This window comes from Phascolarctos cinereus, unplaced genomic scaffold, assembly GCF_003287225.1.
Source record: "Phascolarctos cinereus isolate Bilbo 61053 unplaced genomic scaffold, phaCin_HiC Scaffold_5;HRSCAF=322, whole genome shotgun sequence".
NCBI classification, from domain to species: Eukaryota; Metazoa; Chordata; class Mammalia; order Diprotodontia; family Phascolarctidae; genus Phascolarctos; species Phascolarctos cinereus.
Window position 1 is genome coordinate 292,428,258 of NW_027555958.1, and position 16,920 is coordinate 292,445,177.

The window sequence follows — 16,920 nt, forward strand, 5'->3', positions numbered from 1 at the left end:
ATGTGAATTGTAGACTAGAGTACTGGGAAAGGGTGGTTGGAGAAGGAGGGCAAAACATGGGTGATCACACCACAACCTTGCCTTCACTCACTCACTTTGTGCCCTGCAGACTGTCCAACCCTGGGAGCGACGTAACTTCCCCCTGGCACACAGCCCCCAGGTGGAGTGTGAAGACCAGCTGGATGCACAGGAACGGGCAGCCCGTTGTACTCGGCGTACCCCAGGTGGCAAGGGAGGCCGGGAGCTGGACAGTGCACCCACTTCCCCTCCTCTTGCTAGTTTCAAGAGCAGGCACCTGTCAGCCTCAGCCACAGTGCAACGCCCGACCCACAGATGAACAAGTGGAGTTTGAGAGTCCAACTGAACGAACTCACTAACTTGGCATTAAAGCTTCAGAAATCTCTGTGTTTGATATTCAAACATCGTATGCCGAAAATTTTCACAGTTTTTAGTGAATTTAAGGAGTTTAGAAACAGTTTTGGTCTTTTTCCCCTTTTTCTTTTTTTCCCTTTTCTTTCTTGGTTTCCATATTGTCTTGTGGCACACCTAAATGGACTATTCCTCCAGTTGGCAAATAAAAGTTCTGGGTAAGACCCCTATCATCCCTAACTCCCCACCCCGCCTGGTTCTAGCATGCTTCCCAGCCCCACTGTTCCACTGAATTTTCAGGTTTATTTTTCCTTAGATAAAACATGTTCTTCCAAGGTGACAAAGAAATTTACATCAGGTGTTTCGCCTTTTTGTCACCTGGAACCCAGGCGTCAGAGTGCTGGTTTGGGGCATGGACATTGGAGTGTTCCTGTCCAGTCCTGGCTCCCACCAGGCCTACTGATGGGCTTGCTTGAGGCAGTCTGCAATAATGTGTGTGTGGCCCTCAGCAAGCAGGCTGAGCTTCCCTTCTTTTATGTGGCTGGAAGAACCACTTGGTTCTTCCTCTGCATTCAGTCACCTTTATTTTGACTCCTTAACTATAGCAACCCAGCTGCTCAGTTTCTTTCTCTCTCTCTCTCTCTCTCTCTCTCTCTCTCTCTCTCTCTCTCTCTCTCACTCTCACTCTCACACTCAACACTGAGTCTCACTTGTTTTTTTTTACAGGCAGGGTGTTTAGGTTCAGCCTATATTACCATTCCCCAACCAGCCAACTAGGAGGGTTTGAAAAGGAAGCATCGATTTAGTCATCCTAACTTTCTTCTCAGATGATCACTTAAACACATTTCCTTCATGTCTAAGTTATCCTTAGTCTGTCTCCACTAAGCCCTTTCTCTCATAACCCTTCCCTTAGGCCCTTGCCTGTGGAATGTCCTAGTCTCTTCCTCCCTCCACATACACCCCTACCCCCCATCATCTTCCTTGTCCTTGTGCCTGTCTCATGTATAATTACATCACCAAAAAGAGGAAAAAAACAAAGGACATAACTTTTTTTTTTTTGGCCATTTTGTAATCGTATAAAAATAGTAGATGAACTGCTTAATGGTTGGGGTTTTTTTTCACAATTTTCAACATTAGTGACTTTTTTTTTCTGTTTGCTAGTTAAAGGGTTTGTCATTGTTTCTTTAAAAAACAATAATGCACCATATCCCTATGCATAAGTGCTTCTTCTATTTATAAGGTTGAAAATTCTGAATAACCCTTTTAGCATTGTAAAAAAAAAACCCACAAAAATGCAAAAAAAAAAAAAAGCCCCCACCTTGTATTTTGTAAATATTTTCTTTTCTTGCTTTGAGCTGTGTAATGGCAGCGGAATCCGTAGCTGTCTTTGTTCTATAGAAATGCTTTTCTTCAGAGAAGCTGATCTTTGTTAATGTCTTGATTCTGTTCACAGAGCACAGAACAGTGCTTCCCAAAAAAAAGCGGAAAAAAAAAGGGAAAAAAATTAAAAAAAAAAAGTTACAGGATGTTATTTGCTGGGTTCTTTTTCGTCAAACAGGATTTACTGGGTTCCCTGGCTGACTAGAGTAGCCAGCTCCAGGAGCCAGTTGTGGGCAGGTACAGGGAGAGCTGCATAGAATTTCAGAGTTCGTTTCTCTCTATCATGAGCTGGTGTCAGCAAATGCACCCAGACATGTTTCCCAGGAACAAGTTTTCTCCCTATGGGTGGATGTCCCAACAGTCTAAGCTTTTCTCAGAAGACAGCCCAGGAAACCAAATAGAAAGGATCCATTAGGTCACCCTTCCCAAGTTTCTGGCCCTGGTGGGAAAAAGGGCCTGAGGTCTGTATTTTTCCAAGAGGAGGCACTTCTTGCTGCTGCCTGTGTTGGGCTGGTCATCGGGGCACTGAGGTGAGAGGAACACTGCATGCTTATTCACATACCACCTAAGTAAGGGGCTGCAGTAGATAACAGACTGAGAAGGCCGTGGGTTCAAGTCCTTAGCAGTTGATTTGCTCCCTGCACTGGGCGGCTCTGAGCCAGTGAGTTAACTCCTTGGAGACTCTTCCTCACCAATAAAATGGCAGTTGTGATATCACATCCCTCCCAGGGTTCTTGTAAGGAGAGAGACTGTAAAGGACTTAATAAGCCATAATATGAACCAAATTTATGGAGAATTAGCTAGTGTTGTGTCATGGAAAGAACCCTCAGCTTCCCCTCAACTCTGGTCACCACTTCCTCTCTTTAATTGGGGGTATGGTCATTGTACCATCTGCCTTTTAGATTTGTGAGGAAAGCATTTTGTAAGCCATCAGGTGGGGGAGGGCAAGTGTCATTTAAATATATATATACATACATACACACACATTGTTTTGGCTGTTGTATGGGCTCTGACATCCATCCTAGTGATGGCCTAGCTCAGAGAATTGCCATAGGAATGATTCCATAAATATTAATGGTCCTGGAGGACATTTCTGGATGTAGCATGCCTCAATTTTGTCTCCTAAGAGATAAGAGCTAATGTTGAGACACTGGGCTGTAATAGCTGACAACTGTTTTCTGAGGCCTCTTTCCCGACTCCATGTCTCCTCAAATAGCAGCTGTGATTATCCAGTCTTATCCCAGTAATTGAGAATAGTATATAGTGGGCTGAACTTGGGAGTAAGAATCAACTTCTGGCCTTGCTGGACCTAGACTAGGTCTAAGTCACTCCCCAGGGCTTTGGTCCTCTTAATGCATTGTTCTTCCAGCCCTGGCATTATATGAATATCCTATAAACACCATATGAAGTTGTCCTGTAAGAACAGGAACCCAAGCCTTTGGTTTTTTAAGAGGAAGAAATTCTGATGATAGAACTCTAGGTAATAGTGAGCAGTTGTGGGGAGGAATTGAGGGATCTCAGGACTTTAGATTATGTGAAAATCACCCACACTTGGCAAAGCTGGCTCCCATTCAGGGTTGAGGATAGACACTGTAAGGCCAGTGACAAGACAGAGTACTCAATTTGTGTTCAGAAAAACTGCACTTATCCCAAGTCAGTCCATTTTTTCTTCCAAATGAATTATTTCTTCCAGAGTAGATCCAGACCAGGGAAACCTCTCAGAAGGCCAGAAAAAAATCTTACTCTTTTCTGAGCCAGACTCCCTTCCTTAACCTGCCCTAGGATGTCGGATTCTTCAGGGCCCTGACCCCCCAGTCAAAAGTAACTCCATGAAGGATACTGAAAGTCTTCCTCCTCTCCATCCCAGACCTGCGCTCCCCAGGTCTCCTTACACGTAAGGTTTGAATAGAGCCAGTTCATTTGATGAATAGCCCTCACTGCTGCTACATTGTTCATTGAGAAGAAAGCACCCAAATCAACATGGGTTGCCCCTTGACAGTTATCCTTGTGACTAAGAGGGGGTGGTGATGGAGGGAGGGCTACAGGTTTTGAGTGCAGGGACCCAGCATTCTCCAATGTCTACTCTTGCCCTGAACACTGGAGAGCTCCCACTTTCTGACTCCAGGCACTGCTATCTATGGCCTTGGCCAGGAGCAATCCTTTGCCTCCCAGATGGAAGTGCCAACAGAGCTGGTGTGATGCTCAGTGTTGGCCCCTTTGACACAAAGGGAGGTGAAATGCATGAAGGTACTCGAAGCGTTTTCCCATTTATTTTGTTGGGTGGACTTTACACTTTTAACCCTTTTGTGCCTGGAACAGACATCCAAAACCTCTGTCGGTGATATTTGAGTTCATTGAAGATGTCCTACATTGCGCCTGGATGTGTTTGATTTCGAGCACTTCCCCTCATATAGCCACATATGATCAAATGAGTTAACATTAAAGCACTTTGCAAACCTTAAAAGTGCCATATAAAATGCTCGTGAGTATGACTGTAACTGTCTATATCCTTTTTTTCCTGAACTCACTCTCAGATTAGCAAGAAAAGTGAGTTTTCTCTCTCCACTTTTCTTTTGCTTGTGCTTGAGTTCTGCTAGTAAGGTTCTTGCCTTAGTTCCAGCCCTTACTTTTTCTCAAGTCTGGAGGGGGGTGGGGCATTGTGGATCAAAAGCACATGCTGAGTTAACTGTCCTAGCTGACCCTTGGGGTGGATCTGGAAGAGAAGCAGTTTGTTTGCCCAAGTGGTATATACTTCTTAGCATTTGTCTACAGTAACTACTGCATGTTACAGAGGTGAGAATTGCCCCTTGGGGAACTAGAACCATGAAGGGGGAAAAAATCCAAGACTAAGCTACCCACTTAAACCCAACAGCAGGAAGAATGTGGGGTCCTGAACCCCAACCTGGAAGTAAACGATTTACTCTCACATGGGAGTGCTTTGCCTCCCCTCTCACAGCCACATTCTGCAGGAGAGTGGACGAGAGGGGCTTGCGGCTGCAGCCATGTAAAGTGCAGACTTCAATTATCCCTGTCTCCAGATGTGACAGTCCCATTTCTTTAAGGTCATCAGAGAAATCAATTTTAATATTTTTATATTTATGTTATGCACACACCCACATGCCTGTGTCTAAATGACCTTGTTCCAGTTACTTTGGAATATTGTGCAAACTTCTGCATGAGATTTTAAGTGTTAGAAGAAAATAATTTCTGAGTTGAGTACCTCGTCCTTTCTCCTAGCTTTGGGTGAGCTGTTAGTCTGGGCCCAGATGCTTTGGCTAGACAGTCTAGAACTTAGTCCAACTGCAGTGTTGTTTAAGTGACTTGCTAAAAATTAAATTGAGGCATCCGGTAGTCTTGGTCCACATGGCTTCCCCCTACACCTCCTCTCCACACCTCCCTGCTGCCTAAGGGGCCTCCTGGATATTTTACTTGAAGTCATATGGATAACACAGGGCCCATATACGGGCAGTGTTTTTGTGCCTGGCCCTGTGTCCGAGTTGCTCCTTTAAGGCTAAAGTCCAGAACTAGATTCCTTCTGGTGACAAGCCTGTGACGAATAATGACTGAACATCTGTGGTCTTTTATACCTTAAGTGCTAGTGACTGATCTCCCTGTTAAGTGCTAACAACTTTTGGTTCATATAGGCTTTGACCTTTTCCAGCTAACATTAAGGTGATATGCTGAATCTCCACCAAAAAGTCGAGAATGGATTTCAAAACATTTGCACTTGTGTATCTCATTTGGCAGGTGAAAGTTTAAGAGATGATGTTGACTCTCAGGAACTGCGTAGGTAAGTGATAGAATGGAATCTGAAACCATATCCCATGTTCTTTTCATTGTACCCTGCCAGTAAACCCTTAGGTGGAGGAGAGATTAGGCACAATAATTCTCAATGTCCTGCATGCCTTCCCTGTTACCCACTCCTTTTTCCTACCCTTCCCCCACACCCCCACAAAGAAAGTATTTTATTTTCATCATAGTAATAACTTTATTTCCAAATTCACTTTTACAGCAACAGTGTAAACCAGTTGTTAAAACACACAATACTATGGACATTCACAGACAGGAAGCTAAGCTAGGATGAGTTTGACACCCCCCACCCCCACCCTACCCCCCAAATTAATTAGGAAACCATGTGGATTACAATGCAGGAACTGTGCTTCCCCATGGGGTCAAGGCCCAGTGGCAGATTAAGCCATAGATAAAGGGCAGTGCCCATTTGTAACCCTTTTCAAACAGTCTGAGGAGAAAAGTAACTTGCCTGCTCCCAACTCCCCTAAGCAAGTGAGCAGTTCCAGCCACAGGGCAGGTGGAAAAAGAGATGAATCCGGCGACTTGAAAGAAAGGAGGCCTGTGACATGGGTTCTTTTCAGAAGCTCACTGGGATGAACAGCTTCCCCAAGCCCAAGGAAGGACATGGGGGCAGGGAAAAACTAGACAGAGGGAAGACTCCCTGGGCTGAAACAGCATCATTGGAAGAAGACCATTCTGAACTCTGGCCAGTCCTCAGATTTTCTCAAAGTTCTCTGACTAATTATGGTTATGAGCCCCAGCCATGGGACCTGGTAGGGAGAGGCACCAAGGGGCTTAGATGTGGCTGATGTTTCAAAGCCCATAATATTGGGCAGCTTCCAGCAAGACACTCTGTGTGTGTGTGAGAGAGAGAGAGAAAGACAGTCTCCCACCAAAAGGTGGTTTGAAGGGGTAAAAAGTTAAGGGTCAGTTCTGTCAGCTTTAAGGTTTCTGCCCTCTTGCCCATTTTAAATTTCCTACTACCTTACCACACAGACAGGAAATGCAGATTCCAACCACAAGAGGTGATCTAGGTGGAATTAAATACATGGGATTGAGGGAGGAAGGGAATTGAAGAAACTAGGGCTTCAGGTCTTCCTCTTTAACCCCACCCCAAGTTTTGCTAAGTGGTAGTGGCTGTGTCCATATAAGCCAGTGGCTGTGGCTGGTATTGGTGGTGTGGAGATGGCCTAATCACTGCCCCTATAAGAATTTTTCTCACTAAGTTACAACTCCAGTGACCTCCCCCAGCTGATGGGGGGCCGGGAGACGACAAAATGTTGAAGATTGAAGTCAAGCTTTTCCTGATCCATTCACAAACACCAATGACAGGCAAGGCCTTGGCTCCTGAGAGCTGACCGCTTTAATGCCTAAAGCTAAGGGCCCTGAGGAGCTCAGAGGCAAGACTACAGCTGCACCCAAATGAAGGGTACCTGTGTCATGTACGGCCTCACCAGGCAGTAAGACCCTGTTCCAGTTCACTGCCCTCCTGGAGCCTGAACAAGACCTCACCCGCATGGTTACTCTGCAAGCAAGATGGGGAGGGAAGAAGTCAAAGAAGACATGCTTTTGGATTTGGGCAACAATTCTTTAAGATACAGACTCAATCACATTTATTTTCCCTCTTCACGCTGGGCCCAGGCCCTTCTACTTCTGATTGGCCCACCCTGACTTCTGAGCTGCATCTGGCTGAAATAGCAACACCAAGATCTTGTTCCGTCTCCCTGCAGCCCAGGAAAGGACACAAGGGTTGGTTTAGGGGTGATGGGCTCTGCCTCCCCCTGATTCCACCCCACCCCATCCTGACTTAAAATTGAAGGAGTTCATCAACTTTGCAGGCATTTGCTGAATCACAAATAAACTTCCAGTACTTGGGCTTGGTTTAGCTACTAGGATTTTTTGCTTCCAACCATCTTCAGCTGAGGAGCAAAAGATGTGCCCTGTGGGCTTGGAGGGGATTGGGTTCCAAGGCAAGGGAGAGCTTCCCTAAGTCAGGGTCATGCCAGGAAAGTCTCAGCAGGGTCTAATGTTAGCATATGGCTGAGCAAGCAGCCTCTCCCTGGAATCTCACGGCAGTTTGGGGAGGGAAAGCTTCTTACACTGCAGTGTTGCTTTCTTGCTTCAGTGCATCCTTCCCACCTCACTGCTCTCTGATCCCCAAGCCTGGAGCAGTGACTGTCAAGATTTGAGACCGTGGTGGCTTTAGAGAACCCCCAAAATGAAATGGAAGTTACCAGAGCCTAATAGTGCATCAGCAGCAAACCCAGACAGAGGCCTTTTCCTGCTTGGTAGGATTCTTACAGAGGAGAGCACTGTGCCTTCAAAATAGGATTTTCCAGGAAAAAATCCATTTTCCCATCTCACCCCAGAGCAAGAGACAATATGACACAAAGGGGTAAACTGGCAGCTAATGATGAAGTAACTAAACTTCCCCATCTTGCCACCTCCCTGTTCCTCAATCCACTCACCCATCTGTTCCACTCATCCTTGTCACGGAATGGCGAGTTGTCAATAAACAAATACCTGCCCATAGCATTCTGGCATAAACCTTGCATCACCATCCTTCACCTGAACTCTGCCTTACCAGCTCCCGAAGTGACATAATCTAGCTTGGCCTATCAAGGAGAGTTCTGACCTGCAGACACAAGGCCTCTCCCCAACGTGTCCATTCTGGCAGCTTATGCCCTGAGAGAACCTCCAGCTGTCTTTGTTCTATAATCCTGTTATGTGTGCTTGGGCCCACCCTATTGAGGGCAGACTGCTGGCTCTTCAGTCCCATCGTCCCAGTCACCCTTCGCCAGGGAGGCCCCTGGGCTTCCCTAGAAGAAAATCCAGTATCATCTTCATGGTACGATGTGGCTAAGTGGGGTGGCTGTAGCACCAGGAGATCTCAATGGCCTTCATCGAGTACAAAGCCCCTTATGTGAGAGATGAAGCAACTGAAGCCAGGGAGGTTGTGCCTTGCCCAAGCACCTGAGGCGGGACTGGAACCCAGATCATTAGACTGTGAGTCCCACATTCCCACATTCTATGGTTTAGTTGATGGGAGCTATGTGGCTGGCCCCAAGAGTCCTGTTTCTCTAAAACATGCAGAACCTAGGTCTTTTTGAAATGGATAGATGTGAGAAGGGTGGGGTATAAGCCCTTCTTTGTTTCACCAGTGATGGGGGAGGGCCTCATTCCTTCTCTGCAACAGTTCTAGAATAACCTCATTTAAACAAGTACCACAACTGGAGAATCGGCCAAGTCCATCCCATGCTCATTTCCTTCGAGGATCCGCTTAGCTTTGCGTCGCAACTGCCGAGCTGGGGGCAACCAACCTGGGAATGAAGGAGGCCCCATCGCAAGCTGACATGATGGTGGTCCCAGCTTCCTCTTCCCACGATGGCAGCCACTTCACCCTCGACCCCAACCCTCGGGCAGAGAGAAAGAAGAGCCCCATGTTTCCCCCCTCTGCTCCTCTAAGAATTGGAGGCCATTAACTCCCCCTCTGCCTGGGGTCCGTGTCTGATCTCCAGAATAATCTTGATGCTGAAAACTTTTCCAGAGCTGAGCAGACAATAGGGTTGGGGTGGGTCGGTAGAGGGGTCACAGCTTGATGAGTCGCCCAGGCCCCATCTCTCTCAGAACTCTACCAAGTCAGTTCTCATTCTTGCAGCTCTTTCACCGTGCAGACAGTGCTTGGGGTGTGGGGGCAATTTGCCCCTGGGTGCACACAAGGGTTAGAAACCGCTCTGTAAGCACTTAATGATACATGCGAGGGTTTTTTTTTCTTTTTTTTTCCTTTTTTTTTTTCTTCTTTTTTACAATCATCACCCTGGTGAATTCCAAGCATATACAAGACAAATGCAACTATACACCACAAGTTGATTGGGAAATAAAGGAAGGAGAAGCCTCTGTTCACTTATTCCACAGCTCAAACACAGAAGCATCTTTCAATTACATATGGGGCTGAGGTGGTGGGGGGAGAGTGGCAGAGAGAGATAGGGCGTTCTCTGGAAAGGATGAGGGTGGGAGAAGGTAGAGGTACCTTCCCTAGGGAGAGAGTACAGCGGAAAGGAAAATGGGTTCGGCGGCTGTGTGGAAGTGGCAGGGCCCTCCCTGACAGGTCATGGATGATTGACCATGGTGGGAAGGGCTCGCCGCCTGTCCCCTGTGAAATGGTTTGGCTCCTGCAGCCGTCTCAACCAGCCGTATCTTTGAGAATGTCACTTCAATACTCACAGCAACTTTTTTTTTTCTGGAAGGAAAAGGAATTATGAAGCAGTAGGACCAAAGATCGATGGCTGCCCCCAAGTAGAAACTGACTTTTTAGGGGCTACGGGGAAGGTTGAGATTCACTTGGCAGAGAGAGAGATGCAAAACAGTGAGCTACAGATGCTCATTAGAGACAAGCAAAGGTTTGGAGAGAAAACCTGGAGCCCGAAGGTGGGCCTCTCCCCCAAAGAGAGCGCTCTCATTTCCAACCTGATCACCACCCACGGGAGGGGCTACCCTGCAAGGGCTAGGGGGATTGTGCTCCTGCTGCTCCCTCTCGTCTGTGTAGCCGAAGGGGCTTAGAGGGGGGCGTGCCAGAGGGCAGGACCCTCATGAACTTGCTAAGAGGCTGTTTAAGAGGGACAAGGGGGCATGGCTTACGATGTCAACGCTCTGAAGCTTAGGAACCACCACTGTGTAGAACTCCAAGAGCACATATACGGAAAGTACAAGAGTGGCCTTCAGTGGTACGGGAAGAAGGGAAAGAGGGGATTTGGCCTGCTGCAGCTCCACCTCTCCCCCAACCATGCCACAGGGATTGGCACATGACCTAAGCATCAACCTCTTTGCAGTCACCCCTGTGGTCTATGGATTCCTAGAGCCCATTAAACCTTTGACCCCCCCCCCCAAAAAAACCAGGCCAGAGAGGCTGGAGAGCGCTAAAGGCCCCCAGGTATTAAGAACTGGGAAAGGTGGCAGAGGGAGAGGGTGAGGGTGAAGAAGGATTACCCCAGTCAAGCACAAGGCTTTGTCTCCCCTTGTGCTCCAGAGCTGGAGGCCGTGGTCCTCTAAGACTTGTGGCAAAGATAACAGGGAAGCTCTAAGAAGAGTGATTGCTATCGACAAACCAGCACAAGTCACTGATTCTAGCCTCAGAACCCCCAGACAGCATGGCCACAGTGCACCTTCTAGAAGGGGAACGGAAACGGCTTCTACTGGCATCACCACCTTTCCCTAAGGTCTACCAGTCCACTGGAAGGGGGGGGGAAGAAACAAACAAACAAAAAAACCCAGCTGCTTTCAGTACAGCAAAGTCAATACCTTCGAGGGATAAGAACAGACATGGTGTCCTTCCTGCCCTATCACTGAATGTAGGGCAGTCTTCCAGAAGAAACTCCTAGTCTGCTCCAGAAAGCCCAGACCAATTCCCAAGCAGTTTACAAGCTCAGGGTGACAAAGGACCCATTTCCCCACAGAGCTGTAAAACAGAACAGCAGCAGCAGCAAACAACAAAAAGCCCAGTGAACACCCCCACTAAGACTGGCTCCGGCGTCCCCCTCAACAGCGCCCTGGATATTTGGTTTTACAATGGTGCCTATCACAGATTGTCATTCCTGGTCTTCATTTGAGCTCTGATAATAACAGGAGGGCAGGCACAGGGTACCCCACCCACGTTCTCTCTTTCTCTCTCTGTCTCTGACATAAACGTGGCTTGGGGGTCTCTGTGAATCTCTGGGTAAGGCAGGTCTCAGACCCGCCGCTGTGGCTGCTGTGGCTGAGGGGAGAGCAGGAGGAGGAGATGGGCACCAGGCCAGTTCCTTGAAACTCATCAGCAGCAGCACTAATAGCATTCCATTTCTCACTTTGGGGGGGAAAAAAGGGAATAATTTAATCGAATTGGCCTAGAAAAATGTGGGTGTGGCTTCCTTTTGAAAATTTTTAAAAAAAATTTATTGTAACTGTTAGCCCCAATAATTCAATTTGTAAAGACAAAATTTGCTTTTATTCCCATCACTGATTTTAAAGTCCTGGAGCTAGAGCCACAGAGGCCAACAGCAGGTTAAATCATTGACCAATTAGGTAATCTGTGAGAAACAGCTGGGAAAGGAACAGAGTAAGAAGAAGGGCTGTACAATTATTCTTTCTTTTTTCCTTTCTCTCTCTCTCTCTCTCTCTCTTTCTCTCTGTCTTTCTTTCTCTCTCTCTTTCTCTCTCTCCTCTCTCCATGATTACCACACTGCTGGGTAAGATCACAAGCCCTGCTTGGCCAGGGAGGCAGAGACTTCGTCAGCCAACGTGGCGAGCTGAGGTGAGTCCACCATATCGATGCTTCCTGTAGAAGAGACATTGCTGAGGTGTCGGGGGGAGGTGTCCCCAGACATGGTGGGTGACTTGTAGACAATTTCTGCTCCGTGGTCAGTCTTGGCTTTGGCGTTCTCACGGAAGGTTAGCTTGTGGGACTCAATCTAGAAGGAGAAAAGGGTGGAAGATCAGAGAACCTGGGGCTGGAGAGGAACCCATTCCTCACTGGACAGAGGGAGAAACTGAGGCCCAGAGGGGGTGAAGTGACCCTGCCCAACATCACCCAGGTGGAAAGTACAAGAGCAGGACTAAAACCACATCCTCTGACTCCAAATTCAGTGCAATTTTTTTTAAACTTTTAGGCAGCTGGGGTTAAGTGACTTGCCCAAGGTCACACAGCTAGTAAGTGTCAAGTGTCTGAGGACGGATTTGACTCCAAGGCCAAAGCTCTATCCACTGCGCCGCCTAGCTGCCACTCACTGCAATTTTTAATGAGCCATGATGACTTTCAAGATTTGAGTACTGAGGCAAAGTGGGTAAACAACCTTGCTTCAGGAGCTGTGGGCCTGCGATACAAGGAGGAGAGAAATCAAATGGAAAATTCAAAAGGAGAGGCCATGAGCCTATGTGGCACTGGATGTGAAGTCAGGAAGACCTGAATTCAAATTTTATCTCAGACACTCACTAGCTGTGTGACCTTGGGCAAATCACTTAAAATCTTTCTGCCCATCTGTAAAATGGGTATAAAATAGCACTACCTCCCAAGGTAGCAGTGAGGATAAAAGGATATATGGATATATATATATATATGTATGTATGTATGTATGTATGTATGTATGTATGTATGTATGTATGTAAAGTTATTTCCAAACATTAAAGTTCTACATAAATTCCAGCTAGTAGTAGTAGTAGTAGTAGTAGTAGTAGTAGTAGTAGTAGTAGTAGTAGTAGTAGAGAAGAAGAAAAAGGAGAAAGAGGAGGAGGAGGAGGTGGAGGAGAAGAGAAGTAGAAAGCGTAGAAGAAGAGGAGGAGAAAAACTTTTATGTCACTGCTTTCCAACCACTTACTGATGTGGGCCACGACCTATGAGAAAGCACACTGGCCTAGGATTTGGATTCCAACCTTGGCTCTACTGTTGAATTGCTGAGACCTCAGGCCAGACACTCCTCTCAGGTCTTCAGATAACAAGGGGCTGGTCTCAGTGATCCCTCCTCAAATCCCCTTCTATTTCTTATATGCTTTGGCCCTTTGATTTTAGGCTATTTCAGTACTCTAGGGGTGCTACAATACTTGGCCAGTTGACAGAGTTGAAGGTAGTCATAATAAAGAGAAGAAAACGGGGTGGGGTCTATGTGTGATTGGGTATGGACAGGTACATGGCTAGATCAGTAGAGAATGGGGAACAGATTAGAGCCTTGATGTCCCAGCAAATTCACAATGCTAGGAAGCAATAGCATATGGAAGGAAGGAAGGAGGGAAGACAGGAAGGGAGGGAGGAAGGGAAGGAAAGAAAGAAAGGAGGAAGGGGTTTATTAAGCACCTACTATGTGCCATGGCATGACTTTTAAGAGACTTAGTCTGAGTGTTTTTCTTCCTGGAGCTATTGGAAATAAGCCCACCTAATCAAGCCTCGTTAATTCTGACTTATTTGTGAGTGTGTTGTTGGGGGGGAGGAGGGGGAGCCTAAATTTGGGAAAGGCTTAGAACTGTTTAGAAAAATGGTTTTAAGACTTCTAGGTCCATGTATGACCTAGGTCACATTGTTTGCCTTCTCAACGTGGGGGCAAGGGAGGTAGAGAATTTGGAACTCAAAATTTTAGAACGTTAGAATTTTTACATGTAATTAGAAATATATACAGACATACACACAAAATATACATACATACACACCCACCCACATATATATATAGACAGACAGACAACACACACACACACACACACACACACACACACACACACACACACACACACACTTCCAGGTCCAAATAGCCACTCTGGCAAAAGTAGATGCCAGTTGACCAGTTTTAACTTAGTGACCCAATTCAATTCTCCAGGCATTTAAGTTCCTACTATGTCCAGGCCCACAGGTACAGGAAAGACAAAGGCTTAAATATGAAAAAAAAAATCCCTTCTTTTGCAGAGCTTACATTCTATTGGAAGGAGGAGGAGGAAGAGAGGAAAACAAAATACATACAGGAATTTAGGTGATGTAGTGCTAGGAGCACTGGAACTGAAGTCAGGAAGAGCTGAGTTCAAATTCCACCTTAGATACCAGCCATGTTACCCTGGCAAGTCACTCAAACCTTTCTCAGGTATCTGAGGTATCTCAGAGCTGTTGTGAGGATCAAATAAGATAAACACATATAAAGTGCCTTGCAAACCTTAGAATTCTATAGGACAGCTGGGTGGTGCAGTGGATAGAGTGACAGGCCTGGAAGCAGGAAGACCCATCTCCCTGAGTTCAATCAAATCTGTCCTCAGACACTTAACCCTGTTTGCCTCAGTTTCCTCATCTGTAAAACAAGCTGAAGAAGGAAATGGCAAACAATGCCAGTGTCTTTGCCAAGAAAATTGCAAATGGGGTCACAAAGAGTTGGACACGATAGAAACAGCTGAACAAAAATAAAACTGCCAAATGTAAAAGAAGTTTTGAAAATCACTTGTCTTTTTTTCAGTACGTGAAACATGTCCTCTGCCATCTGACTGACACTTGATTGATTTAGCAGGCTAATTTAGGCAAGTGACAGCACTGGTTGATTTATTACAAATTCTGAATGAGTACAGTCAAATTCCCCCCCCCCCCATTTATTCATCTATTTGTTTGTTTATTTATTTATTTATTGCTTTTCTTTTTCAGTCAGATTTTTTTAACTGCCTAAGGGGAATGCTGTGAAGGGATCCCCCCCCCAATTCTGTTTTATTGATAATAACAGCTCACATTTCTATATCACTTGATAGTTTGCGTAGCCCCCTTCGCGGTCTTGAAAACACCGCTGGCAGAGCATATGCCCTCCTGGTACTTTCCACCATGATGGAAAGGCTTCAGTTTCTAAAGACCAGCACACCTAAGCTGAGAGAGGCTCATCACCCAGCAGTACAAGCATCACTTAATGGTGATGAACACTTAAAACCTGTTAAACAAAGAAAAACTTTAAATGGTTCCTCCATCTGTAGTGATGGCACAGTGAAAAATGAGGGATTGGACAATGCTAAAAACAATTTTCAGGCCATCTATAAACATTCATTTAGTGGCTGACACTCTAAATGTGAGGCCCTTGTTCAATGACCAACAAGTTGACATTCTATTAGAGGAACGGAATCATCTTACTCTTGGCATTTTCACTATAAATGAAGACAAGAAACATAAAGAAGATGCAGCGGGATGGGAAAATGGCTGATAGATTCTTTTTGGAGAGGCAAACAAAGGAGCTGGTAGAATTGGCTGCATCCTGAGCCCAAAGGTAACAGAAAATATCGTTTCATGGTGCTTATGGTGAGTAGGAGCAAGAAGACAAGCAGGAAAGAAATTGCAGGTTCTCTGCATTTGTTGCAGAGGATAAGAAACTAGAAAAACTCTAGGAAGGACTTTGGGAGCTTTCAAACTGAGTCAACATAGGCCTTAACACTCAGATGATGGCTTCAAAGCAAAAGTAGGCATTGGGGAAAACTGAAAAGCATTGTAAAACACAGTTGAGGAATGAAAGAGAGTAAACGCTTGTGTATTACACAGAAGTCTCATGCCCATAAAAAACTTTAAGATGAGTCAAAAGATGAAAGCCAACAATGAGCAATAGCTAGAAAACTGAAATTGACCATATCTTAACCGACAGGAAATGACTGTTTACCAATATGGGAGTTGCTTTTGAATCAGCTGTCAGACCACTGTTAAACCACAGGTCAAAATGAACCCCAAAGTAGAGGACAGAATGAAGATGAGAAGACCCGGTGTGCAATTACAATTCTGCCCTATCCCATTCAAGCTGTTGGGGCTGACAAGGTGGGAAGTGGGACGTGGAAGAGACACCGACATGGACTTTTACCATTTGTTTCCTGCTGAATTTTAGCTAATGTAAAGCAATCACCACAATGAGGGGGAGGCAAAGAGGTATGGTATCATCTCAACCAGCAAACATTTGACTTTGATATCGAGACATATGTTAGCCCAAGGAAACATCAGTCTAGAACAGAAATTCATTTTCTTTTTTTTTTTTTTTCTCTCCAGGCAACTGGGATTAAGTGACTTGCCTAAGGTCACACAGCTAGTAAGTGTCAAGTGTTTGGTCTGAGGCCAGATTTGAACTCAGGTCCTCTTGACTTCAGGGTCAGTGCTCTATCCACTGCACCACCGAGCTGCCCTAGAAATTCATTTTCAAAACTTGATGCTTATTTTTTCTCCTACCACAGATTTATGAGGCAACAAGTTAGAGAAAGCACCTAAGGGCAGCTTGGTGACGCAGTGGATAGAGCGCCAGGCCTGTGGTCAGGAAGACCTGAGTTCAAACCTGGCCTCAGACACTTACTAGCTGAGTGACCCTGGGCAAGCCACTTAACCCTGTTTGACTCAGTTTCTTCTTTGGTAAAGTGACTACTCCAGTATCTTTGCCAAAAAAAACCCCCAAATGGGGTCATGAAATGTCAGACATGATGGAACAGCAACAGGAACCTCCCAGGTTAGCACACTCCCTATCAACACAAGGTCAGTGTTTTTTTGCTGAAACTTAAGTCTTAAAGAGTTGCTTAGAGCACTGTGAGGTTAAACTACTTGCCCAGAGTGACATGGCCAATATGTCACAGGCAACATTTGAACCCAGGTTTTCCCAGCTTCAATACCAGCTCTCTAGCCACTATACCATTCGGCCTCTCCACCGTGAGGCAATACCGCTGATAATCACCCAAAAGTCATCCCCAGTGTATTAAACGGGAAGTGAAAACTGCACTTAAAAAAAAGCGGAAGACAGGAAGAGCAGCCAGACCAGGCCAAGTATAGAGGAAATCCTTTCCTCCTGATGAAACATGGTCTTGAAGGTTGAGAGACTGATTCTTCAGATTTTGGAAAAACCTACCTTTAGCCATCTAAAAAATGCTCCAGATCACTAATAA

The 16,920-nt window shown here is 45.8% G+C and overlaps 2 protein-coding genes across 5 annotated transcripts in view; one reads left to right on the top strand and one right to left on the bottom strand.

Moving 5' to 3' along the window:
- KANSL1 (KAT8 regulatory NSL complex subunit 1) overlaps nt 1-1,895 on the top strand; it is a 194,012-nt gene extending 192,117 nt beyond the window's left edge. For all 4 annotated transcript variants that reach the window (XM_020997271.2, XM_078155948.1, XM_020997272.2 and 1 more), the window contains one exon: nt 110-1,895. In XM_020997271.2, coding sequence (XP_020852930.1) covers nt 110-337 — 228 coding nt within the window. In that variant the 3' untranslated portion in view covers nt 338-1,895. The remainder of the gene's footprint in view (nt 1-109) is intronic.
- Nucleotides 1,896-11,675: 9,780 nt separating this feature from the next.
- MAPT (microtubule associated protein tau) overlaps nt 11,676-16,920 on the bottom strand; it is a 162,758-nt gene continuing 157,513 nt past the window's right edge. Inside the window, 1 exon segment of the mRNA XM_020997404.2 lies at nt 11,676-11,984. Coding sequence (XP_020853063.2) covers nt 11,769-11,984 — 216 coding nt within the window. The 3' untranslated portion in view covers nt 11,676-11,768.